The 27,941-nt window shown below is 41.8% G+C and overlaps 1 protein-coding gene across 3 annotated transcripts; it reads right to left on the reverse strand.

The window, feature by feature from the left end:
- Positions 1-518: 518 nt before the first annotated feature.
- ctdspla (CTD (carboxy-terminal domain, RNA polymerase II, polypeptide A) small phosphatase-like a) lies at positions 519-27,914 on the reverse strand. 3 transcript variants are annotated; one of them, XM_070928254.1, is made up of 10 exons: positions 27,597-27,914; positions 23,721-23,779; positions 22,882-22,891; positions 11,300-11,466; positions 10,009-10,041; positions 7,642-7,743; positions 3,718-3,774; positions 2,648-2,740; positions 2,377-2,562; positions 519-1,710 (listed from the first exon to the last, which is right to left on the reverse strand). In XM_070928254.1, the coding sequence occupies exons 1-10, from the start codon at positions 27,670-27,672 to the stop codon at positions 1,585-1,587; spliced, it is 909 nt and encodes a 302-aa protein (XP_070784355.1). In that variant the 5' UTR covers positions 27,673-27,914; the 3' UTR covers positions 519-1,584. The 3 variants fall into 3 exon arrangements, with proteins under 3 accessions (XP_070784355.1, XP_070784356.1, XP_070784357.1); XM_070928255.1 differs by lacking the exons at positions 22,882-22,891; positions 23,721-23,779; XM_070928256.1 differs by lacking the exons at positions 10,009-10,041; positions 22,882-22,891; positions 23,721-23,779.
- Positions 27,915-27,941: the final 27 nt, after the last annotated feature.

Below are 27,941 nucleotides of genomic sequence, written 5' to 3' on the forward strand. Positions count from 1 at the left end.
AGGTCAAGAATGAACATTGAACCTCAGCCTTCTGACAATTTAAAGTAAAATACAGCTCTTCATGTCACTTAAACATGCATCTGACTTTCTAGCCACTAGGGGGCAGCAGAAATTACCTTTTAAGTTGATAGGATGAACTTAGCAAACACTTGCTTATTAACACTTCAAGCAGACAAGTCCAATATTGACTCTCTTTTAGCTCAGTTTGGGTCTCCACCAACTCCTGAGGGAAATTTGTGGCTCGTTAGCTGCTAAATGCTCTACTATGTTCACCAGCTAGTGGCTAACTTTACTACTGTTTGGTGTTGGGTTGGTAGTGTACAGTCGCTACAGTAGTTATTAGAGCTTTTCCACTGAAAACGTCAGAGACAAACTGCAGAATAGGATGATAATTCTCTGTGGGTTTGTCACTTCAAGTGACCCCTTTCACATTAAACATTTGATTCCATGTTAATATAAAAATATGAATTATAGCAGCTTCAAGGTTTGTTTTAAGTTATTACAATGGTACAAACTGACAGTGTGCAAACTTGCAACTTTAATAATGTTGTACAGTACGATTTCAACAGCAGTCTTTACAATGCACCCAACCCACTTTTCCCCCAATAAATAGAATTTCATGTAATCTAAGCTAATTATTATATTTTCCTCAAAAGTTTAACATTTATTGGTAGACGATGATGTCATCACAAAGGTTTCTTTTTTTTTCAATAATAAAATGGGGTTTCAATGTCTTTAAGGATCATCAATTTACAGTCACTGTCAAGGATCAAATGACGTCATTCAGCCACAAATCACATTGAATTGTAAAAATCTTTGGTAAATTTAACAATTCAACGTCACTGAAGTCAAAAGCAAAAAATCATCCGGGTCTAACAGGCTAGTTGGATACTTTTCTAGAAATCATTCTTTTCTGTTTTCTCAGATTTACTGACAATTACCAAAGACTCATTTCCAACTTCAATTAAAGAATTTCGTTAATACGCTTTTGGGTAATTTGAGTAAATATCGACATAAAAATGTGCACCCCATAACCCGACACAACAAAATCAGCACAGTAATGAAGGCACTTCATTCTGTAAGAAGATAAATCACAGTTGTTTGAACGAAAGGTCAGACGAGAAACAACAGCCTGCATAGCACGGCTCAACACAAAAAAACAAAAGGTCACCCATTGTTGAAAAAGAAACAAAAAACTCTTCGTTCTGTCTATTCGATTATTTTTGGTAACTAAAATATTACTTGATAGAATAGTAAAACCTCCTGTCTCTGATAGAAAAATTACTTTATGTATGTGTTGCTCTTAGAAACATATAGTATGTACATACAGTAATATAATCTTTTGTCAGTAAGAGTCCTGTACAAAGAGTCCAAGAATGCAGAGATGGTAAGAATCCGTACAGTTGTTGCCTCTAGATTTCATTATGACTGGAATAACTTCCTGAAGTCCTCAGATTGGGGGCCACGCTGGGACTCCCAGCACCTGGTCGGAGGATGGGAGCCGGGCTGCAGGGCCGTGGCAGCGAGGTGAGGCCTCTGTGCAGTGGGGCCGGAACAGGGAGGACCAGCTGGAGCCAGTGTCTGCTACCTGTTCCTCAGGCTCTGTAACAGACTGTAAACGTCCTCCTCCTTACTGAGGCCCTCGAACAGAGGAATCAGGTCCAGCAGCTCCGTGTCTGTCAAGTCATCAAACCAGGACTGCACTGGGACCTATGTAGAGAGGAGAGAGAACGGAAGACCCATTTTATTCATTTGATACAGGGAGAAAACTCAGTTGATGCTAAAGTGTTGCATTATAGGTGAGTAGATGGTGCGAGTTTTGTGTAAATAATTAATGGGGGAAATGCATCAAAGGCATGAAGAGTGGCAGCAGCTCCACTGAGCAGCTTCCCCACAGAGGAGAGAAATCTCATAACACTGGGAAGGCTGCCTCTAGCTCAACACTGTCTCTAAAACAACAGTGCAGATTAAAACTGACAATGTCTTGCAGATATAATCATGTACCAGCATTATTACCTTTATAACTAACTTATTTCTGTGGTCCCAATGTATTTTGACCCTATTTTAGTCAGGATGTTATGGGATCTAAAACCATACTATGATATGTAAAATCTCACTGTAGCCCTCATTTATATTTATACCATTTATGTAAGCAGATTCACCTTAAAAATCCTGGGTTTTTTGCAACTCAAGTGTGAACAAAAGCGGAAAGATTCCCGGGTCAAACACACTAAAATATGACTCTCAGTCAAGAATCAAATGTAAACACAACATCCAACCTTCCCTCGCCTATCTCAGATCATCATGATTATGATGTCACTAGTCCAGGACAATGGAGGTTTTAAGTCAAAATCATCAAGCAGAGGACTGACTTACTGCATTCTCAGGGTGGAAGATGTAGGAGGCAGGTGAGTTGTCTATGATGATGACTTTACTGAGCTCTCGGCCCAGCCGGCTGAGGTCTTTGACATAGTTTCCTCTGTGGAAAACACAGGATTCCCTGAAGAGCCGGGCGCGAAACACCCCCCACTGGTCCAGCAGATCTGCCACAGGGTCAGCATACTGAACAAACCAAAAAACATCCAGGTTAATGTAGTCTGTGTAAAGACTGTGACTGTCGTCTTAGTGCTGCAACGTGTGAACAAACCTTGGCCAAGCTCGCTGTGAAGAGGACGCATTCAAAGAGCTCCCCCATCTTCTGGAGGAACTCGTCCACGTGGGGCCTCTTCAGCACGTACACCTGGAACAAAAACACAAAAATAAACTTGCATTTAAAGTTAGCTTTTTACAAACTGACACACAGGTAAGGCTGGATATCAAACCTTTTAAGTGAGTCTTGCTTTGACCCTTGACCCTTATGAAGTCAGGAAGGTCAGTACATGGTTTGACTTGAGTAAAACCTGAGTTACTTTGAATTAATGTTTGTTGTTGCACTATTTCTGAATTTAAAAATTGCCCTGATTATCCTGAAAAAGAAAATGTGCAATACATCCATACTTGGAGCAAATAAGAGACTTTGGAAGTCAGATGTATGCAAGTATCTGACATGGCCTGGGAGTGTACTCAGGTATCGTGTCAGGACTGCATTGAGAATTTCAAACAATACAAAGCCACTCGTCTTCGTCCTCTTCAGCAGGTCTCCATGGGATAGTTGCTGCCCCCAAGTGCAAGTAATCAAGCATAGGCCGAGACAGCTAGAGAAAGCCTATCCTGGATTACTTGAACCCGGTTACAGCTACAGTAAAGCCGCTTCTGCTTCGAACAGAAAATAAACCTTTAACATCAATATACTGTACAAACAGAAGCACAGCATGTCTCGTCACAAAGCAGGTGTAAACATATCCTCTGTTTCTTCCTTTCTGCTGTCACTGCTGTCTCTCATGCACACGTTTCTAATCAGTGAAGCATCTCTTCTGCTGCGCACTCAAGAGTATCTTCAACACGCTTTATGACATTTGTTTACCTGGCGACACAGTCACGTCACGGCCCATTTATCTTCCCAGCGAGCAAAGACACATCGAATAAAACAGAAAGCACTAAATTCAGGGAGGAGTGTTTGAGCTGTCCCACTTTGACTCGGCTGTGAGATAATAGAGAATAATAAATACTAAAGGAAAGAAAATGGAGCCACGGCTTCCAAGGGAGATCTTATAAATTAATACATATTGTTTTATTCAAGCCCACTTCTGGAAGTCCTCCATATCAGTGCAAAAGTACCTGATGAACAGTCCCATCAATCTCCACTGGAACAATGAAGTCTGCATTGCTGATGGGCTGCAGGGAGACAAGAAACAGAGAAAGGATTCAAAACTTGTGGTATTTTTTTTTTGTTGCAAAAAATAGCACAATCTAACAAGGAAACAGCTAAACCACAGGCCCATATTTTGGGTAAAAAAATAGAGAAAGGTAAAACACTCCTATAAGATGCCCAAGGCAAACTCGGAAGGCTTTAAGCATAATGTGGTTCCCTCTGCTCCAGCGCTCTGTATCTCAGTGTTAAATAAAAACCAGAAGTGAGACTCCGGGGAGAAACCTGGGAGCTGAACAAGATGACAGACGTGAACGCGGACACAAGGAGTGCCGCCGTTTTCTCAACGTGACTCGTGTCATCTTTTAAAGCAAGAAAGGGGAGAGGAGAGGTGCAGGAGGTAGCGGAAGATAGATGCCGGAGGGGAGTGGGTGGAAGACAAGTGGAGGGCGTAAAGACGAGGATGAAAGGATTAGGTGGGAGGCAAGGCGGTGTCATTTCAGAGAGGGAGAGAAAGAAAAATAGGTGACATAGAGACAGAGAAAAAATGTTTCTGAGTTTGAAGAAGCACAAAGAAAGCTTTTCCGTGGCTGTCACCTTTTTGGATAGTTTGTTGTAGAGACAAAAACAGAATAGAGGATTATTCAGAAGTCTCATTTTATAAGTGGAATTGACTGTAATTCATCCACTGATATTTAAAGAATGCAGGTAAATCTGCAATAACATTACTGTTTGGTAAAGTAATGCTTAAGATGACTGTGTATGCTAGACTAATAAAACATAATCTTAACTGTTTTGACGAAATATGTTGCGTCGTTACTGTGTTTTGTCAACACCTTACTTTAAGTACCTTTATTCATAGGCAGTAGGCCTATATAAGCTTTTAATAACACGCTATAATGTAGTTGTAAGTAGATTATTATTGTAATACATAAATTAAATTAAATACATGGAATAATGAACTAAATTTGACAGTGGAAAAACAGAACTACTGGATATGTTTAGTTTCTCTATGTGATGCAAGAGTGAGTCAATGCACAATCAAAGCCTCCAGATCCCTCCAAAAACAGATGTGAGTGCCTCTATGGATCAGTTTTGTAATATTCAGCTCTGGTTAATGTTTAGACCAGAGAACGTAAAAGACTGTAGCCTTGACTGTTTAAAAACAGTACCAGTAATAAGCCAAGCCAGTGACAGGCACAAGAGAGAACAAACAGGCAGCACTGGTCCAACTTTCAAAAGAGAAGAGACAGAGGAGAGACACAGATGGAGGAAGAGATGCAGAGACAGACTTGGCCTCTGCCTACTGCTCTTCTGCTGAATCACTCCATCATCTAAAGACTTGAACACACCACAGCTGCTCATAGCGCTGCTCTGTAATGGGCCAGGATCCGAGACGGCCAGGGATATGGAAATGGAGGAGGGCGAGAGGGGAATGTATGTGTATGAATTAAATGGGGAGAACGGAGAGTGTTTTATGGATCTCTGCTGAACCAGTGTTGACCTCAACTTTTTCAACTGATGATCACAGCCTGGCTGTGGTCCAGTGTTTCCTTTATATACAAAATATCACAACATTTAATCATTTGGTATTACTGTCTAAGTCTGCCTCTGAAAAACTTCCATGTCTCATTACAGAAGAATCAGTTACTCAACTGATAGTTTCAGCTCTAAGGCCTTTATGTAGTCGGACATATTGGTTTCAAACTGGTTTCAAGCTCACAGGGTACATGTACTTAGTGTGTTTTTCGTCATTTGGCCCCTTTGTTTTTATTAAGTTAAATTTTAATGCTACAGCATGATGACAATATTTTAGACAATAGTGTCCTTCTGAGATTTTTGTTAACAGTTTCAACACAACAATACCAATGTCATAAGGTCCATAAATCAATGGTTTTCTGTTTGGTGTGGAAGAACGTGACTGGCCTGTGTGGAGCCCTGACCTCAACCCCATCCAACATCTTTAAGATGAAGGTCCCCAAATCTTCTGAAAAGCCTTTGCAGAAAAGTGGAGGCCGTTCCAGCAGCAGATGAATGGACATGATTTTGGAATGAGATATAACACTTGTTAACACTTGTAACATTTGTTTGGAGAAGTGTTATATAAATATACTTTACATCACATACAGAATATCCTTTCAGCCACTTTTACACGTCCAACACACACTGGATCTAATCCTAGAGCAGGCCCAGGAATTATCTTTTCATCCGTAACATACAGGATAAAGCATACAGTATGTGACGTGTTATGTAACATTTCTTTTTTAGTCTATATCCATCTGTGTACTATGTGAGATGTCCCCTGTCAGTTCTGGTTGTCTTTCTGCACTAATTGTCTAATTCAGACTTGTATATTTATGAATTAAAGTGTTTCACATTTTGAAATTAGCTCCTAGCCTCACTTCTATAAAGAAAAACAATCTACAGGAAATTCTGCAGGCTTCCGAACGGAACTGAAAAGCTGCGTGTGTGTTGCTTTCTGTTTCACTCTCTTCCTCTCCCAGCTGATTTTCATTTATTGCACCGCCTGAATCCTTTTCATACTGCATACTGATTTCTGAACTAAATGCATTTTGATGGACTGACTATGTGGTGTGTTACTGAGTTTCATCAACAGGGGGGGAAAAAAAGGAGTTCCTGTGTGAGTTTCTGCCTCTTGAGAAAATAAAACCCTTCAGACTATTAGAACAGATCCAGGATTTCTGCGAAATTCATCCCGCAGTCATTCAAGGCAACAGTACACTGTAGTGGACACACCCTTGTGTGGGTGAGCATGTACGTGTGTGTGTGTGTGTGGCCTTGTACTGCTGGCATGTGACTGTAATGGGTGGGACCAGTACAGTGTGTGTACATTTTTCTCTCCCTTTTGACTTTCCACAGCAAGTTTCAGAATGAATTGTTATATGAAAACGTACTGAAAGTGTTTTCTCTGCAGTTACTTTAACTAACAACTATAGTTTCCTTTCACTGCTGGATGAAACTAGAGCAAACACAAAAGACTCTTCAGCTTCACCTTGAGCTACTTTGTTACACACGTCTCTGGCTTTCTCAGTCGAGCTGCCGAGGACAAAAGGCACACGGGCACAGATACAGTACACACAGACGTAATAAGATCAGCTGGGGCCGAGGCAGAGCTGTGGTGAAGTGGGTCACTAGGTGTGCCAGGTGTGTCAGTAGAGGGAACCTTTGATGGTGAGATACAGGACATTGACACGGACGATGTAGAGCTGGGAAGTACATCTGCCTTTATCCTTTGTCATCTAATACCGTGAATCTTGATAGATACATTTTGTGATGTTAACACTAGAGGCAATTGCAAAATGGCCGAAAATAAATGTCCATCTTGGTCTCACAGCTGTCTGTTAATTTAAGATATTTAACCGACATGATGAACACAATCCTATTTTACAGTCTGAAGGGACAACGTTGGGTTTATGGCGCATTGTGGGAGGACTGAAGCACATACAGTAAAATGTATGTACCGTTCTGAAAATATCACAGGTTTGAATGAATGCATGATGCACAGCTACTGAGGATGTACTGGTTGCCATGCCAACACCTTGTTATTGTAACAGTTAGAGCTCCTTTTTGTCTTCTCCTGTTGAATAAAAGCCATAATACCCTCAGGCATATACTTTCCTCTGATTACGTGTACTTCAGTGACTCTGACTGAAGCTCAGCGGCACCTCATGCTAATTGTCATCATGCCACGGTACCCATATTCACAGCAAAGAATGGCATCTTCAGGATTTATTTCTGTATAATCCTATTAAGGCTGTGGAACAACAGCATGACACAACTGAAATGATGAAAAAGGAACATAATGTGAATGTCTGTATACTTAAATGTGTACTTGGGTGTTTATGTGTGTGTGTTATAGAGAAGTAAAATACCTTGAAGGAGCTGTGTACGAGGGTTTCGTCCAGGTCGATCACCACACAGTTCTTGCCGTAGTCTGCTATACTGACCTCAGGCAGGAGGAACTTGGCCGGAGGCTGCAGAGACAATACACACCCTTTACAACAGAGGTTCATTAGAGGGAACAGGCTGCACACACACAAACACTCATACTGAGGGTGTGATGAGGCTCAATTGGAGTGTTGGAGATGATCACTTGGCCGCTTTGGGTGACACACTTAACGGCAAACAAGCCTGACAAAAATATTTCACACATATAACAATGAACTTGATATCAGCCCTAAGTTGAATTAGTTAAGAGATCTAATGAACTTGAGTAAAATGTCTGTCTGTCTATAGAGAGGCGTCATGGTGTTTCATGTAAAGTAGGGCTGTAACTAATCATTAATATCATCTTTTTCTTGATAATCTGCTCAATCCTTTGTGTCAAAATATCAATAAATAGTAAAAAAAGATCCATCACAAATTCTCAGATCCCAATGTGATGCCTTCAAGTTACTTATATAATACAACTGACAGCCCAAAACATATCTAATTTTTAATGATATAACATTGAGTAAAACGTGAGAAGCTGAAAGGAGACACTAATGTCAGGTCACATATCTAATCTACTTGTCCAGCTGGTAATATTACGTCTAATTTGCCTGTTGTTGTGGTTGTATGTGCTGTCTGACGGTACGAGTCCCTGCTATTTTTTTCTGTATTACCTCATGTTGGCTGAGCTCTGTGACTGTGCTGCCTTCAGGGTCAGGGGGAAAACGAGAAGCACTCATGTCCTCTGCCAAGCAGGCCTGGGGTTACAGACAGGCACGGGGCAGATGGCGGGGCCATAGGGAACACACACTTACACACACACGTGTACATCCATGCATTCATGCACACACACATCTACATAGAGGTGAAGAGCAAGGACTCTGTCAGTCTTGCACATACACACACCTGTGCTGCTGCTCAGTATGCCAGCCATTTCCTGCATGTATCTGTGTTTTCGTGTGTTTTGGCTCACTGTATTTATCATGTCTTATCGCAGGACTGCATGCTGATGTTTCACAGGAAGGATTCCCCGTGAGCAAGGACACTGAATGACATCCTGTCAGGCCGTGATGAATGTGATTTACACATGCAGGTTGAGCAAAGAAAGAAAGAAAGAAAGACTGACTGGGACCATGACATTTTCACCAGGGAGCTTCACCTGAAGCCACAGCCAGGGGGCGCTATCTCAAACTGATAACCCTCAACCACAGCGCACCATGCTCACTGATAGGAACTAATTTTACTTGATAAATAATAAAACAAACAGATGCTGAAAAACATGTTTGTCTGTTAGCAATAAAGGCAGACACAATAATTACTTACTATACTATAGGTGTGCTTCCTATAATGTGTAAGAATTGGTTTTGTGATTTCAAAAAAGGTTTCGTGCTTTTTGACATGGTGTTGTGACTCTTACTTGGTATTTTTGCAGTAAGACAAACATCCAAACAACAGGTTGCAGAGATGTCTTGTTTGTCTACTTTCTGCTGTTGATTTTAACACTGTGACGCAGGCGTAAGCTGTACAGGTCAGCTCGAGTTATTTAAGTCCTCGACCAGAAATATGAAAGAGCAGACCTCATCACCACATGCACTTCCTGCCACTGAAGGGAGGTGTCTGCTGGGTGGTGTAGTTTAAAGCTTGGCAGCGATGCGGGATGCTGTGAGTGTGAATATCCTAAATTACAGTAAACCACAGGCACCACGTAGACTCCAAAATAGCTAAACAAATCGCCATTTCAGCACAAATAAAGCAGGGATCAGATAAATCCCCCTTTCTGCTGAATGTCTGACAAAAGCACAAATCATTGAAACAAGCCCCTTTCTAATGGACTGACAGTAGTTCATTGACCACTGAGTGCATAATCACAATGTAATCGTTCTCCACGCAGACAAATACCTAATTTAATCAAGTGTTTTAAGGGCGAATCATCCATTTGTTGATCCAAACCAGAGCTGTAAAGGTCTGATGCAAAATTCAATAAATTTGATCTAACAAGAAAATCAACCTCGTGTTCTGTTTCAATGATTGGAAAAACAAGGAAGAAATGGACAAAGCCCCAAATAAATCATATGATAATAAATGGATTACACTTTTCTACAATGACTTGAGTGGAGGGTAAGCAGCACAAAGCAATGCTGTACGATTATCAGAATGGCACAGGGCAACATTTCATCCGAGAGCAAAGAAAAATCACCTTTGTGTCAACATCCACATGCAGCTAGAATGATGAAGCACAGCAAGCAGAGGGAGGAGGTTACTGTGATGGAGCAGGATGAAGAAAAATGAGAGATAATAATAATACATACACTGGGGATGGGGATGACCTGGACCTGGTCACACTGGTGGAAATAAACAGAGAGAGAAAAAGAGAAAGAGATTGAGAGAGACGGGGTGGGGAAAAAAACCAGCAGGACAGCAAAAGAAAGAACAGTGAGAAATCTTTGCAAGGAAGAAAGCGTCAATATTCTGATAAACAAATAAATGCACGCGGAGAAGAAGAGGAAGAGGGGCAGAGAAAAGGGACGTATAGTAGAAAGTGAGAACAACAAACAGAGCTGCCATAGTAACAAATACAGCTGGCCAGAAATCCAGCAACAGTACACTGCTGGGAGGGACTGTGGCGTGGACCCAGCTCGAAAATCTGCCCCATGCTATAACAAGGCTTTTTATGGCGAGGTTCGCTAGGTTCACTCTAAATTAATGGGAGCTCATTTGTTGAGGAGGGGGTCCGGAGCGGGTCAGCACTGACCACATGTATAGTGTCTGTTAAAGGGCCGCACATTCCTCCCCTGAATGAGACACATTTACAGGTAAACAGGAGTGGAAATGTGATATGATTTTTGCTCCATTTTTAGCCCCGTGTACCTGCCTTGGCCGCAGAACACCATGTTTGTGGAGGAGCTCGGGGGTTTTGGCGCCTTTTTCCACGGCCAGAACGTTCGCTTCACATATCCTCACTACACTGGTCAGAGTGTGTGTGCTAGGAGAGGGGGGAGGCGTGGGTGCCAGGCAATCCATCACACCGGACACACACAAGGCCCACTTTATGGGGATTAAAGAAGCAGCAGTATGTGTGCATGTGTGTGTGCGTACATGTGTTGCCATGGGTATACGGTAAGACTTGTGCAAGCTTGGGCGAGCATGCGCCAGGAAGAGCGTGCGCGCACATGTGTGTGTGTGTGTGTGTGTGTCTTTTGAGCTTCTCAGCATGCTCTGTGCTCTGTGTGTTATTTTGTGTGTGCGGTTGTGTGCGTAGGCAGATATCGAAGAATGCAAGATGGGAAGTGAGCCCGTATTTTCAAGCAGTGGATGGTAAACAACCTCTGGGTTCAACGGGTTTGAAGCAGCTGGAAAAATTTGTGGAGGGAGCTCAGTGAGGCTGCACAGCGCCTCAGCCTCAGCTCTCTGCAGGAGAAGGCAAACCCTAACAAGCACAACCAAACAAATGTTACTCGTTACTGGATCTCTCGAGTCAAACCAGGATTTCTGTCCTATATTAACTAATTCCCACAAGGTTTTTTTTTTGGCTGTGTGGATGCCAATGGTATGTAATTTGGACTCTGGCCAAGTATGATGTGAGAGAGAAATAAGCTTCACCTTGGGAGGACTGCCATTCTCCTCTGGCGGCGGGGGCAGAGAAAGTGCCTTGTTGTTGGCGGGCGGTGACTCCACGTGGTAGTCATTGTAGTTGCGGAAGCAGCAGAAGAAGGGGCTGAAAATGCTCCGGCTCCGGTGCTTCTTTAGGCTGCTGTTGGACTGGGAGACTGGAAGAGATAATGACATAAAGAACGACGTTAGGCTGCTTTGCATATACCAGCCAGTGGTCTCATATCTGTCCGTTTAATATAAGGCCAATGCAAGCACACGGAGAGCTTAACTTAGACGGGAAACAAAGGAAATTGGAATAATGCCAAGAAGTCGAGCACATAACTCGCCATAAAACAACGATATGTCATCTTTACATTTGGGTTTTCTGTATAAAACTAAAGATGAAATGTGAGGTTTGTGTTTTGGTAGGTGGACTTTGTAATCTTTGGACGGAGCCATGCTAGCTGTTTCCCCGTTTTTAGTCTTTGTGCTAAGCTAAGCTAATTGTCTCGTGGATGTAGCTTCATATTTAACAGACAGGTATGAAAGTGGTATCAATCTTCTCATCTAACTCTCTGTAATATCAGCAAAATATACTCAAGGGAACAAAAGTAAAAGTACTCAATGAAGAAAAATAGCCCCTTTGAGTGTTATACTACTATATATTATATATATAGTATATATTTTATACTACTATATATTATATACTGTTTTATGTACTGTTAGGTAGTTTTATACAAATCCTCCAAAGTCATGAAATTCATTTTTGTTTGTTCTTGAGTGTAGAAAATAATGCAATGTTTCATGAGCTTATATTATATGTTTTGTTTGTAGAAGTGGAATAATAATTTTCCTCTGAAATTTAGTGAAGTAGAAATGAAAATACTCATATAAAGTGCATATAGCTCAAATTTGTGTGTTTAGTTACATTCCACCATTGATGCCAACAAATTACACTCTGTGAGATAGAAAATGTCCTCTCTTGACTTTGAATCAAGTGCTGTTTTAAGTGCCATTTCACAGCAATGTCACCTGTTGAGAGTAGGTGTCGTATGTTTAAAAGCCGATGAAAAGCATCCTCTGAAAGTGATGCTCAGAGTTGCAGACAGAGTGCGTGTCGCATGCATCATCGCATTATCGTGACAAAAGGGGCTGAGATGTATGTTGTACAACACAGTGAGGCATCGGTTCATGCAATAGGGAGCACAGGGACAAAAATAGCCATCATCGGAGTGCCCTCTGGGAAGGTAGTCCAGTTAATTAACATTAAGAAAGTAAGAGAGAGCAAGATAGACAGAATCATATCATATATGTGAGAGAAAGAGGCAGGAAATACGACAATATAAGAAAAAGAGGTAGAAAAAGGCAAGTAAAGACTGAAAATCACTGTACACATACAGTAGACTCTATATTTTAAACAGCTGACATGCTAAACCATTTCTATATTTGACTATAATGAAACTAAGATTCATATGTTTGGCATGAAAGGTTGATCAGTGGCTGAGTGCTGCAGAGCTCCAGGGAGAAAACAACATACACATATAGGTCCCTGGTTACATCATTCCTCCTTCAGTGTCTCTGAAGCTCATGGCCTACTTTCACACTGACAGAGGAGAAACAAGCGAGCTCGAATGGTCTGTAGGCCTCTATAAATGTTCTATCACGGATTATGATTTTTATATTTTCTGTCGGTGAGGACGAGTGGATAAAAATAGAAATTTGGGCAGCTCCAGTACAAAGGCTAAAATCTGACAGCGCAATTATCCGGAGGTGTTCCTGAAGTAGAAACTCTGCCAGTTTAATTGCTTTGAAGGTAATTTTTAGGCATGGAAATCCCAAATCTGCTCAGGACTTTGAAGTGTCCACGGGCTGACTTTAGCTGGAATCATCATTTTCGTGCCTTGGAGCGGCCATCACACTGTGTCCCTGTTTGCTGCCGTCTTGTTAACGTGTTCATACAGCCGTGTGACACAGGCAGCCCAGTTAGCCATGCATGCTGAGGCTGTTTTGCAGCCTGCTCCCCTTCTGAGAGCCTTCAGATTGACGCCTGGAACTATCTTTGGGTTGCTCCGACTGGATCTGACAGGCTGCGGGCAGTTCGTCTTCTTTGTTCTCTCCGTCTTTGTAGTCCAAAGCTCACTGTGGCTTTTCCTCTTCCCCGATAGATGTTCCCAAAAACCACCACTTCGGTAAACAAACACAGCTATACGGTCGGAAGAGGAAGGCAACATGCTGTGTTATTATAACCTGTGTGGTGATAGAAGGACATGTCCTGCCCTTGTAGACTTGATGCACTGACTGAACAGAAAACTGATAAAAGTACTCTGACATAGAAGTATACACTATGAATACATACGAATGCTTACTATTACACACAGACAAAGCATTAATGGTTGAAGAACGACAGGAATTCATCTGATTAGAGAAAAGGGAAAACAACACTGAGAGCATTAACCCCATAAGAGAAAGATCACCCAACACACACACGTCCACACACACAGTTGTGGAAGTCTCATTAAGTCGCAGGGACTAAATCTGATGGAATAAAATGCATATGCCAAACTTTATATTCTGGCAATATCATTTGTGGTGCTCACAGCATTGAATAATTTTATTCTCTAATAAGGCACTTTTTATTAAGGTTTATAGGCTGTATCTAATGGCTTTATTAACGGTTAATAAAGGTCGTGAAAAATCAGCCTCCTCCAGCAGGACAGTTGCATTTTGGAGCTGCGGCAATCAAATTGAAAATCAATTAGCTCCAAATCTGATAATCAATTTATCACCAATTATCAAGCTTAATAACACTTATAATCGCAGACTTGATGTTTATTATTGTTTATTAATGACTTACTAACATGTATAAAAGCAGACTTGAGGTTTAATAAGTTTATTAATGAATCATTAACAATTACAATTGGATTTTTTACTGTTCTTTCTTAATTACTTACTAACTTTTGTAACAGCAAGCTTGATAGCTTATTAGAAAGTGAATCTCTTGACCCTTTATTAACGACTTTATTAATGACCTGACTATTAATGACTCATCTGCCAGAGAGATTTCACACCCTGGCAACCCAAAAGTTGTTCTAATTAATGGCTTATGAAACATTATTAAAATATTTATGAACCATCAATAAAGTGCACCCTTTAGCATGGTAAGTTTCCAGTTTGGAGGGTCCCTGAGTCCTCCCTCATTCTCCCTGAAGCTGGCCTCAAACTCTTTGATGTCATTCTTCACTCCTCCATTTTGAGGCCGTCTACATTTTCCCGCCCTGGTCTGCTGCCCCGAGAACGACCACCCCGAAAAAGCAGGTGGGAGTACGAGAGAGAAGGGAGAGGGAGCTTGGAAGGGGAGAGAAGGGCGTAGAATGGGTGGGGAGAGTTACTGTGGCGAGACAGCCTATACTTGGGTCTGATTCTTACTCCACCCCCTCCTGCACCACCACCCTACACAAACAGAGCTTTCCTTTCTCCCTTTGACACAAACAACATAGCTGAGAGTTGACTGCTGCCGGAGACCGAGCAAACACACACACACATGCAGCACATGTTCACATGTTAAGGCAAAGGGCCGCATGTACAGGGATCAACAAACAGCATACTTCACAGACTGACACAACTGAAGCACACAGAAGCTTTTTTCTTTCGATGTCCTTGCTCAGGAATGTGACTGGAGTCAGCTCTTTTTATTCTACTTGCATAGTAATGCTGCTTTCATCAGCCCTGAGAATAACAGCATAAGGTTAAAGTGCAACATTTGCCATTAAGGTCACGGGAGACGAACAAGCAACAACACTACAAGTTAAAACCCAGACTGTGAAGAATTAGCTGAGAGTCTGCGGTTCTGTTAATAAGGGATACGCCTAACTAACTAAATCTAGGTAAAGGGTGGTGCATGCAAGTGGTTTAATCTAACAAAAGCTTCCTGGAGAGAGAGATACATCGGGCCAAAGCTGTAGCCTCCTCAGAGCAGGTGCAGATTATTTACCCACTGAATACACTTCATTCGATCAGCATATTCCCTTGATGTGAGAGCTGTGAATACGGCCCTTTAAGGCAGTGCCCGTGTCAATGCTCCTGCTGAACGTTAGGTAACAGTGATACTGTAGGAGACTCTCCAGTCAATCAGAGCCAGCCGGGCCCAGGCTCTCTGTCACATGTTCAGGCACAACCACTAACAAGGCCGGAAGAGGGAGAAAACGCAGGAAATTCTCAGCATTCCTGACAGGAAGAGATAATCACCCCGTGACCCACAGCGTGGAATAATGCCAAGCTCTGAGAGGGAATGTGATCCTCGGCTTAGCTCAAGACTTTAGAGGTGGCCTCCTTTACTGTAGCTTTAAAAGCACATAAAGTATGCGAGCAGTCAAAACACAACATGTCACATTTAAAATAGTAGGTTTAAGTTCAGCTTTTACAGTGGATGAAGTCTCAAGAGTTTATGTCAGGACATTTCTCTTGAGCCAAATGCTTCTGGGGGAAGCTGCCCAGCGGGGCAGACAATTGAAGGTTAATTCAGGTTTATTACAACTTGGGTCTTATTTTCATAGTTTTGGCCATCACTTCTATTAGTTGTGAACATTGTGCTCACCAAGTTCATTGCTGAGATCTGGGAACATAACAACATTGCTACGACGTCAGATTGGGCAATAAAAAGTAGCGGTCAGATGATCACACAGGGTTTAAACACAGTTTAGCAAACGGTTTAGCCAGATTATCTAAACCAGACGTTCCCAACCTCCAGGCCATGGATCTCGTAACATTTGCTACCAAGTGATCATCATCATATGAACGCAGCATTATGTGATTTTGAAAAACAAGTTGATTAACAGTCATATAACTTTATAGGCTATTATAGGGCATTTTTGCAATAATTCGCTTTAACTTGGTGCATTCTGTGCTGCATCCTCATCAGTTGTATTAAACTAAAACGATCCTTTAATGTATTGGTATATCGGTAGCGCCTGTGTGACAGACCTTGAACTGCACTCCAGCAGCAGTTAGTTGATCAGCCAGGCAGGTAAAGTGTACAGTACCTGGGGGGCATGAAGGTGAATGTGAGAATGGTCCATGTGATGGTGCAGTGTAAATAATTCAGATGGAAAACAGGCCGGTTTTAAATGGCGCAGCCGGGTACTTAACATACACCAAAATAATGCTATCCATGCTATCTCTGCTATACAAAGCTAGTGTATAACCCAAACAAAAGCCTTCATGACACAGTGATAAACTGACATTATGGCAAAGAGATACCAGCAGCCCAAAATGACATGCTAAAACCCTGCCATGGCCTCAGGGAGTGGGCATGATTTCACAGATGATTTGCCTCCTCCTCCTCTAACTGAGATTTTGAGTGTGGGGTTTTTGCATTAAAAGTGGGACCAGCTGTCTAGGGCTTATATAACACCATGTGGGATAAAATACTTATTCGTCTGCAGCCAAAATGAAGAACAGGACTCTACACACACACACACATACATCGACAGGTTATCCACTGTTTGCCTGGAGCCTGGGATCTAATGTCTTGAGCAGTCTGAGGCAGAGTGAGTACCTGTTTCTGTCACTAACAGCAACACACAGCAGTGAGGGGGGACTCCTTGTTGTGCACTGTGTCAGCAAAATAACACTGTGGAAGGAATCCCTGCAGTAATGCACTATATCTATAGCATTCAGCTCAAAGCACAGCTGTGCCCAAGTACAGCTTCACAGAGCTGCAAGCATGGCTATAGACTTTGTTTGCTAGTTTAATAATCGATGATTTGTTTTGTCTGTAAAATGTCAGAAAATAGTGGGAAAAGCCCATAACAATGTCGGAGGAGATGTCTTCAAATTGCTTGTTTTGTCTGACCAGGAGCCTAAAACCCAAATATTTTCAGTTTGCAATGGTATAAAGTGACTTCCATTTTTTTCATTCACATACATCAGAAGCCAGTTCTTCCATTCAGTGTCTTGCTCAAGCACACAACTAAGAGCCACAGTCACTCTATTTTTGTTCATCAACTAATCCTTTAGTCAGCTAACTGTTCAAGCACTTCTCCCCACCCAAATGCTGAATTTTAAAGAATGAGTTCTTTTTTTGTTTAATCAAAAACAGATTATTGATTGTCTCCACACAAGAGAAACTCCCACCGAGAGAGGCGATGATAATTACAACAGATCGGCTTCCAAAACAATATTTACACCAAAGAGCATCTGCTTCACAATACACTTGAACACGTCTGCTTACACACATACTCACACGCAGCAAATCCAAACAGCTGAGTGGAGTTAGGTAGCGTCAGATGAGCTGAGCCTGACAGTTCAGCCTGTGTGTGTTCACTGTGCCGAGGTCCTTGGTGGGTTATGTGTGAGGCCATTAAGGCAATAATAGCACAGTATGATAAAATAAACTCCCATTAAGCCTCCTTACTTCCCCGTACAGACAGCTGAGGCCGGGGTGAAAATTACAGGCTGTGGAGGTACACTCGGTACTAGCAGATGCCTTTAGTCACACTGACTGACCCTCAGCTGCCCTCCTGGCTTTATTTCCCTACTCATCCAGGAGGATTTATATATACATCTGCATCCTACATGACCTTATGTAACTGACATTCACTCAATAACCCAGTTACATTAGACCAAGTGAAGACACTAAGACTTAAACACATGAACCACTCGGTTGGCACCCATGTCGTGTAAGGGACTAATTCTCCTCGCTGCTGCCGTGAACCCTGACACAGGGATGTGGGTGGGTCTGCCCCCTGCATTCCTGCCTCCGCTGTGGTAGCGGTGCCAGCCTGCTTGCAGCCCCCCGGGGAGACGAGGGCCGCTGCTGCTGCTTCTCGAAATGAAGGAGATGACAAGCGCGGGGAATTAACCCACTGAGAGCTCAGGGAGAAATAATGAGGGAGATCTGACTATTCTGCCGGAGTTACGCAACCGGCAGCAACACAGCCCACGTTGTTTGGGGCTGCAGCAGTTCATTATTTATATATCTTTTTATATTCTCATCCACAACTGCGCGCTCAGTGCCAGAGGCTCAGTGACTGATGGGAAATCCTCTTTGCCTGTCTGTTGGTTAAAAAAACACAAATTAACGTCAGATGAAATTAAAGGCTGGCCTTCAGGCTTCTCTTGAACGTGGACATGCTCGTACACTTGGTGACCCCAGAGATGTTGTCCGTGCAGCTGTAAAATTGATCCTGAAAGTTGAGAAGCCAGAGAATTTAGTATTGATCTTATATAAAATTTGTGAACTTACAAGAGACAGAAAGAAAACGAATGGTCAAAAGCTCCAAAAACACTGGATGCTACATTTCCCAGAATACAACCAATAGCTTCTCTTCGTTAAACCCTCCCTGTCTGGTCTTTCAAGCTCCTAACCTCCCCAGTCTGTAACTCAGGCTTTTTGTTAAAAAGCTGAGAAAACCCTGATTCCTTCCTTCAGACTCCTCCAGAGCCCCAGAAGACATTATACAACTGTTTTCACAAGCTGAGTACCCTCAATGACGAGTAAACGAATCGCAGTGTATAAAATCGGTGGAATTCCCCTTTAAGTTTTGTTCTCAAATACAAAAGCATGCATGAACGCAGCATCAAAATGACAAATTGTGTGTTTTTCCAGCAAATCAGATTCATTAAAATGCTGCTTGCTATGAATGGAAAGGAAGTAAACAAGTAGGTCATATATTTGTGTGTGTGTTGGTGTGAGCATGTGCATGCCCTGCTTGCCTATTGCTGCTACAGTTCCCCATCTCTCTGCTCCCTGAGAGGCGTTCATCTCCACATTTCCACTCACAGCATGTCCTACTTCATGCCCCTTGAGATTCACCGCAAACAATAGTCACCTTTACCTCTGGAGAGGCCTCTTGGTGTCTTTTACAGCCTCTATACTCGTGTATTTGCTCGTTCCTTGCTCATCTATTTAAAAATGTATAAACCTTTCATACTCTTCTGTCAAATATCTCACAAACTGGCACGCAGCATTATTTCAGGACGGGTGACAGAAAATCATTATGGACAAAACATGATCTCCCTTTCAGATATCACCAATTACTGGTGATGAATGCCAGCCAGAAGAGGGCAAAATATGCAGAAAGGCCATCCCCTTGTCAGAGCCAGGCTGGGTACCTGCCTACAACCCAGGAGACACGCAGATGCTACTGAACACTTTCTCCTGCACTCTATTCTTGACCTCCACTCTTTCTTCCGTGACCCCTACCTTCCTCTGGCTGTATTGATCTGTTTTGACAACGTCCGTTTGGCTGAATGGATGGTCAATTTATCCTAGCTTGTGGCCTGTTCCGAGTCCACGCTCAACAGTCCCGTTAGAAACAGGCTTTTAGAGCAGCAGCATTCAGGCTGCAGCGGCTGTGTGGCAGGCGATCCTTTTTTCTCCGAAGGGATTGGGGCTTTTGGGGCATTAATAATGGTCTTCAGTCAGTCACAGCCGATGTGTCACGATATATAGGAAAGGCAGAGTGATGTAATACCTCAACAATACTGTGCATTTAAATCATGCACCAGAGGAGTGTCAGTCTATTGTCTTCTGTACTCAATTAGGAGAAGTTTGAAGAGTTGAAAGTCACTGACAGCTGCAGCCAATTAAGCCAAAAGTTGCAAATGGACACAAGACTTTATCTAGCCACTTAGTATCGATGGAGTTCTTCTGTTGTCTCGCACTAAAATATATATTTTCTCATTATTATAGTGCAATCACAACCAATCAGTGCTCAGGATGGAGGTCGACCGGGCAGAAAGAATGTACTTGAAATCCTACTGTAATAGTCTCTTCAAAGCCCACGGTGGACATTTTGAAGTAGTGTTTTCCCCCAGAACAAGCAACCACAGCGTATGAGCTACACTTGAGACAACATTCGGACATAAAGCTTGCCCACAAACATACGGTCCAACGCACACAGACATAAAAAGAGGCCCAGAAAAAAACAGAACCATGCTGTGCAGCAGAACCAACTCCCGGGATAACAAAATACTTCACTGAGAGCAGAGAAATGTTGAGTTTCTGATGTGCAACAGGCACATCACAAACTTGAAATTCCTTGAAAGCGGCCAATCACAAGGCATTACATAAGAGGAAGGTATAAATGTTTAAATTGGACATATACAAATAATCATAAGGAATCACAGGAAACTCTTGGTATGAAAAGGAACAGAAACAGGAACAAGTCCTCATGTGACAGTGAGGACCTACATGTCCTTGTCAAAAACATGATACAAATAAGATGATAAATAAGTGAGAAAAAACATGTATCTTTTATAATTTATAGTAACATTTATAGTAACAGTGTGGTGGAATGTAACAAAGTACATTTACTCCATTACTGCAAATACAGTTTTTATGTGTTTTATGCTACTTAATTATTCCACTTCACAACGTTTCAGGGGTGAAATACTTCTTTACTTAAAGGACAAGGCTACCATTAGTCCATATTTTTCTTCCTTCCACAAATCCCTGAAAAGTCTCTCAGCACCTTCCAACTATCCAAAGCCAATTGGTTGCTACAGAAAATGCTAATCTTAAAACAGTCACAAAAACATAGTTTCATTAAAAAGAAACAAAAACAAAAAACAGCCGGGCACTGCAATTTTTAGCAAACATTACTCAAACAGAGGTAAATAGTGCATTTGTTTGGGACTATTTTCAGCGAGTCAATTCGTGCAGTAGTGGGTATTTCCGGCAGCAGGACAGTGTATGTGTGGTTGACTCAAAATAAACTTCAGACATCATGTTCATGAAGGACTGGAACATGTCACCCAGTGCAACTGTGTGCTGACTCATGTGTTTTTAATAGCTTTTGGACAACAATGGAGGTCTATGGCACAGAGGAATAAGCTGGCTTTGGCAAAACAATACTAGTAGGATCAATTTATTGTTGGTTTTGGTCTTGTCATGGGATATGTTGACACGAAGAAAAATACAATCAGACTATAAGTAAAGGTCGAAATGCTTCTTCCACCACTGGTAATAGCAAAATAATGCTGATAACTGACCTTAGCTAGAGCTAAAATGGTGATTTTGAATGAACTGTCCTCAGGTCAGACCCCATTGGGTACATATGCTGGCAGCATATCAACGATATAGTCTGCGACAAGATTTATAAACAAGTAAAAGGATGTTAAAGTTCTATTCTAAACTGGAAGCCAGCGCGGGGACTTCAGAGCAGGAGTGATGTGAACTCTTTTCTCTTTTTTTCCAGTTAAAACTGCATTCTGAGTGAAGGTTTAAGTATTCAGAGTGAGCCAGTGTAGGAGTGAAGAAAGAGTCAACCCACACTGTTTTCCCCTGTGGCCTCTCTGAGGACGGATTGCAGTGCGATTGCATCTCCTTCACTGTGTCTCACAGTCCATAGATCTACAGGCTGCCTCCTAATTAAGGGCCACTTTGCTGATTTTTTAACTTCAATCTTTATTGTGAGCGGATGTGAAAATCTGACATAAATCTTCCTAATGCATTCTGTGTCACAAGAGATAACCCTCATTGGCTCTGGAAAAAAACCTCTGCCAGCCATTATAACACTTTATCAAAAAAAATGACATTTTTATAATTTGTTGTCAGGATCAAAGTCCACCACTGAGGAAATGCACAAAAGAGAGGCAGAAGCTTACAGGACTGCTACTCAGCTAGCTTCCAAATGTCCCAACAGTGGGTATATTTTGAAGATATTTTGATTATTTAAAATTACATTATTTAAAAACATTCAAGATTGACCCAACATAGTAGGCCATGGTCTAATTTTATCATTTTCTTCAACAAATTAATACATTTCTGTGGACATATGTGTAATATAATGTGTCTCAGAGGGTTAGCTTAAGTTAGCACAACTGCTGCAAGCAGTGGGAAACAGCTGTTGGTTGTTTTTACTCTTCACTTTCTGTACAGATTAAACAAACAAAATATAACATGCTATTTGGTGAGCTTTAGTGGCGGTCAGTGGACATTTTGACAATTGGGCAGAGCCAAGCTAGCCTTTTACCCTGCTTTAAATCTTTGGCTAAGCTAAACTAACCATCTCCTGGCTGTAGCTTAATGGATATATGTGAGTGGTATCAATTTTAACTCTGGGTGAGGAAAATGTCAAACTAATATTATATTAATTTGTTACATTATCTTATATCGCCATAAATAACATGGCTTTTTCTTTTGACAATATTTTTGTAAATTGCTAACAGCTAACATTCTTTCTTTAAAAATGGAAATACTAGCATAACAATGACATCATAAGGGAGATATGAACATAAACTATGATTTTTAGGTATTGTTTCCAAGTTAAAACAAGAGATTCATACATCAACACACACCTAAGGGAGCCACTACTGATGATTGACTGTTTATGAGCTCATACATAATGTGAAATTCAGAGCTGGCAATTCCATCGTGGTTACTTACAATGCCAAACAAGCTCTGTGCAGAGCAACAACACAAAGTTACTACAACCACATGTATTCGCTACTTACAGCTGTAAAAACATCACATTGCCTCTTGTTGTGGGACTGAATTAATTTACAAGAAGTAAATTTTATACAACCCCCAACTTCCACTTCAGACATGTTCATGCACACACTGAGACACGGCCCGGTCCCGCACATACAGTTAACAAGCTTATCAGTCAAGGAGCTTAGGCTTGGAAGAAACACATTCAACTCTTCCCAATCAGCTGCCCAGTATGGTATTGGACTAAAGTAATGAAGATGTGTCCAACACTCCAACACTTCCCTGGAGGTGCAGATAATCAGCTTTTCTGAGCAGCATTGGCTGAAATAGGCTCATAAATCTGTAATAAGGACCTGCACTTCAGAGTCCAGCTCATCTCTCAGTCAAAATGCTGCACCGAATATTGACTTCACTGTAGGCGCATAGCCATCCAATGCTTGAGAACGACATACTGTATCCTTAAAAAATATATCTATGAAATCGACGCCACCTATGACCGAGTAAAAGCTGCAACCTTCCTCTACCCAACACTTGAGTCTGGCCATGACAGCAAAGTGCTGCACATAGCAGAGTGGCAGGTTGTGCCAGGGACTCCAAGGCGGCCAAAACTCACAGTAGCTCCCCTCGCTAACTGTGCCGCACACACCCCTGCAGGTGTGGTCCACACATCATAAACACTTTATTAATGTACAGCAGCATGTTCCAGGAATAACCGCAGAAGTGTGCATGAAATCACAGGCCTCTCTCCAGATTAATATGTAATTACAGCTTTACATTTTCATTCTGGCAATGCAAAGATTTTCTAACCAACAAGCCTTTGAGGGAATCATTTTAATATATATTTTAACACGTCATTCGTATCCTCCTCGTCTACGCTTCTACAGAAATTATATATCTCATCACCATAAGAGACATCTACATGTAGAAGAACCTTGACCACAGAGTTAATAGGCTGAAAGTAAGTGGGCTGTGTGAAACACACAGTTTAGTCTAAACTGCAGTGTTGCAGCCGTGAGCTGCCATTGGAGTAATGACAGGGGAGAATGACATTATGTCTATTCAGGCAAATGCATATTACTCAGCCTCAGTCAGGAAATCCCCGCATGGAATCAAAAAATGTATCATTTGTGTTTGTTGATTTTCCCCAATAAGTGACTTTAAAAAAGCAAATAGTTTTTTCGAGGACTCTGGGGTAAATTCTACAGAGTTATTAAAGCAGCATGAAAGAAGCAAAACTGGAGCTATTGCACACTTAAAGAATAAGAAGATGATATTCAATATTTTACTTATTGTGAGCAAATCCAAAACCAATAATTAACTCCTCCTACTAAGTATTGTCTGTGTACCCAAAGCCTGATATAGCTTATTTCCCTGTGCCATTGAGCTCCACTGTATTGGGACTGTAGTTTATTTAGATTCAATCCACATATACCATCCTGATGCTGTAAATGCTTGCTAAATGTGTATTAATCCGCGGCTGAAAATAGTCCCCTGCAAATTCCCAATTTCCTCTTGCTTGAGTGATCTTTGCTAAAAACTTCAGTGCCCCTGCTATTTTAGGACCCCTTTATAAATTTAAATATGTGTGTGACTCGTTTTTAAAAAATGTTGTCTTAAGTGGGAACAAATGGGCTTGGGTCAGAAATTATTGAGAGACTGAACACCTTTTTGTTTTTCAGTCTTTTCAGGGGATTTGTTGACTATAAGACTTGTGCTTTACTTGTGACTTTCTTAACAAAGATCTAGTGAAGAGAACATGTTATTTAGTCAAATTTGCATTTCCAGTAATATGTTACAGTCTGGATATTGTTGGGATTATTCAAAAATGTAAAGCACAATATAACTGTATGAAATGAATTCAGTGTCATCCACGAACACAAGCAACTACACAAGACGGTTGACAACGTGTGAATGTGAAACACAAAAACAATTCAGAAAGGTTTCCAAGTGAGAAAGACCATTAATACCATAATCACTGTTTAACTCAAAACTTGTTTCTGTGTGTGTGTAAAACTGGTCCAAGTGTCATCACTCACGCTGCAGCAGTGAAGAGCTAAACTCAGATTTCACCTAATCTGATTAAGGTAAACAGCTCGTCCATTGATACCCGTTGGACTGTGAAGTTATCAGAGCAAAGCCTCAGTGATTCGTGGAGTGAGACGGAGGCTGGCCGGCCTGTGACTCCCTGCACATTGTTAGTCCAGTCATTACATTTCATTGCATCAGATCCTGAAAAGCAAACGGCTGCCAAATGAAAAGCCTCATTTGGGTTTAGAGAGAAGAAACGCCGCTTTCTCAGCCTCCTATGTGCCTCTGCACTGGTTCCTGTGAAATATCTGGCCTTAAATTAGTACCACGTTGCAAATTTTATAAAGAAAAACTACATTATGATTCAACAAACAGTCTGAATGTGTTCTCAAATATTTGATAAAGCTCATGTCCAACACAGGCTTCTTAGTGCAAAAACAGCCTTGCATATCCTCCAAACGTATGACACAGTTGACTTTGTACCAATACATGTGCTCTGTCTGAGGAAAGAAACCACCCCCGTTATGATTCCAACCCTCACCTCATTTAACATAATCCATAATGTATAAAGGTATAATCTCCACCTGACCAAATGTCTAAAAAAACTTGGCTCTAATGAGTTACTACATCTTTGCTTGGAATGAAACTGATAGGACTCTGAAAATAGCCCGCCCATTCTCTGAAATATTCAGCATGTGAGTGTGTGTGTGTGTGTGTGTGTGTGTGTGTGTGTGTGTGTGTGATCATTTGTGGCTTCAGCGCAGCCGGAGCAGGTCAGAGAGTAACTGTCCTGGACAACAAGCACTTGTTTGTTGTCTGCTTTGACAAAGCCAGTAGTGAAGGGCAGGGACTCCATTCAAGAAGCTCCCTGGTGATACTTTGCCTCACTGTGTGTGTGTGTGTGTGTGTGTGTGTGTGTGTGTGTGTGTGTGTGTGTTGTGTCCTCTCTGGTCAGCCACTGACCCTGGATTTTATCCTGCCAGATTAATTGTCGGATTCCGCATGTCATCTGGGATTTACTGTTCAAGAGACAAGCAGGATGTTGCAGAGAAGAAAGTGTGGGAATTCTGTGCAAGCGATTAAAAATGAGCTAAAAAGGGAAATAAAACAGTTTTATTTCCTGGATGATACCACTTATTTCTGCTGCAGCACAGTCAGTGATGAAGCCCAATGTTTGCTGTTAGCGACTGTTTTCATTGATTTGTTTCATGAAGGTTTTTATTATGAAGGCGGCACCAGAAGATTAGAGCAGGCAGATGAGGAAAAACAAATATTGGAGTGGTGCGGTGGTACATAAATCATAATTGATCTGGTCGCCATGACCATGCAGGTCAGTTCTGGAGTAGTTTCAAGCAAAGAACATGCATCATTGAAGTGAAAGTAAAGGTTATGTCCAAGCCTCACTTCTGCTGCTGAATTATGTTTGTGTCCAATTACTTATCAAAGCAAACAAGTCCAGATTACTTCATTTCATGACTGCCGGCTCAGAGGTCAATGAGTCATGAGTGGTTCATGTATGTCAGTGTTGCTCAGCAGAGGGTGATGCAGGAAGGTGACCTTTTCTCCAACAGAGCACTGGGTGTAGCAGGAAGTTGTGGTCCCTCTGGTCTCCAGGCACCCTGTGGCTAAGTGGGATGGGTCCTGGTGGGGGAATGTCACGACCCTGAGCTCCAAGCAACCCTCCTGCTGTAATCTCCCATGGACACCTGTGTATCCCACGTGTATGTTCACACAACACTGCATAGCCTGGTTTTTCTTGTGTGGACTCAAATGTTAGCATCAGTGGCCTGCACAGACTTGTGAAAACCCCTCTGAAAGTTAATGAAATCTGAAGAGCTCCTGACTCATGAGGGGGATTTGTCGTTGATGTCATCCCCACATGGTGAAGCGGCGACGCTTGTGCAAAACAACAGAGAGAAAATGTGTTTTCGTTCAGCCTCTACAGTAATCTGTAGAGCAGCTGTTGAGCTGTTGTTTTCAGGCACTTTTTGCACATCTGGAAGTGGACATTTCTGACCATGTAAACATATGCTGTCGATTATATGATTATAATTGTTTTATTATCATCAAACTCTACAAGGGAGCTGATGATACTGATAAACAGCACTGTTTTTTTTTACTGTAGAGGCAAAACCTTTCAACATTTTCATTATTTCAGTGAGGTGTTCAAAATTAATTAAATGTGCAAAATAATCATATGCATCCAATGTTACTGGTTTACGGGCAAATAAATGTGTAAATACACAGATGAAGGGACTTCCATGTGCACAATTATATATATTCCTACGTAAATACTTGGTGGTTTTCTTCGGGTACCACAGCTTAACTGTTGACTTGACCCCTGATCATTGGTGGTATTTGTTATTGGTAGTAGACCAGGCATTTTAGTGTCAGTGATGCATGCAGGGATGTCGCCAGTGCAAGAGAAGAGTAGAGTACCCGCCCCCTGTAGTAAACCCAGCTCACTCCACACAGAATAGAAAATATCACATTTTTTAAGTCGCAAAATATATATTTTTGAAGATTTAAGGTCTCGTTAAGCAAAATAAAAAGCTGCCGACAATAAAGTTACAGCGCCCTCCAAACATTATATATATATTGACGGGCTGGCTGAGGCTGTTAATGTTTCTCTGCTTCAGCTGAACAATGGAGGTTTTCCGTCGATACTCTCAGGCTCTGCTGTTGCAGTCCGGAGCCCAGTATCCTCTCTGCATTGAGGGCTGCGGATCACATTTGGCAACCGAACAACGCAAATAATCTTTTTTTTTCTTTTCTTAATTCAGGCATGTCAAAATGAAAGTAACAACCGTGCGTGTGACATTTTGCAGTGTCTGTGCGCCTTACCTTTATCTTGACTTGAAGAAATGCTCTCCTCCTCTTTCGGATTTGCAACCTGTGTTATTATGGACGTGTTGTCCATGGAAACGAGATGTTATGCACCTTCGGCTACACCGTTTTATTCCTTGGCAAACATTACCAAGCGTACTACAGTCCCCTGGCTGTGCACAGGCTAGAGCGTCCGCTGTGTGCAGCATTAAAATCCCATTTTATACGAAGCATGCAGTCCCATTCCCCGGAGCTTACGAACAAGAGGCGAAATGTCAGTGAGAAGAAGCGGCCACAGCGCGTCCAACATCTGAGGTGACAGTCCGACGTGCAGGAGACAAACAAAGCGTCAGTCCTGCATTG

The sequence above is a fragment of the Enoplosus armatus genome, chromosome 21, assembly GCF_043641665.1.
Source record: "Enoplosus armatus isolate fEnoArm2 chromosome 21, fEnoArm2.hap1, whole genome shotgun sequence".
Classification (NCBI taxonomy): domain Eukaryota; kingdom Metazoa; phylum Chordata; class Actinopteri; order Centrarchiformes; family Enoplosidae; genus Enoplosus; species Enoplosus armatus.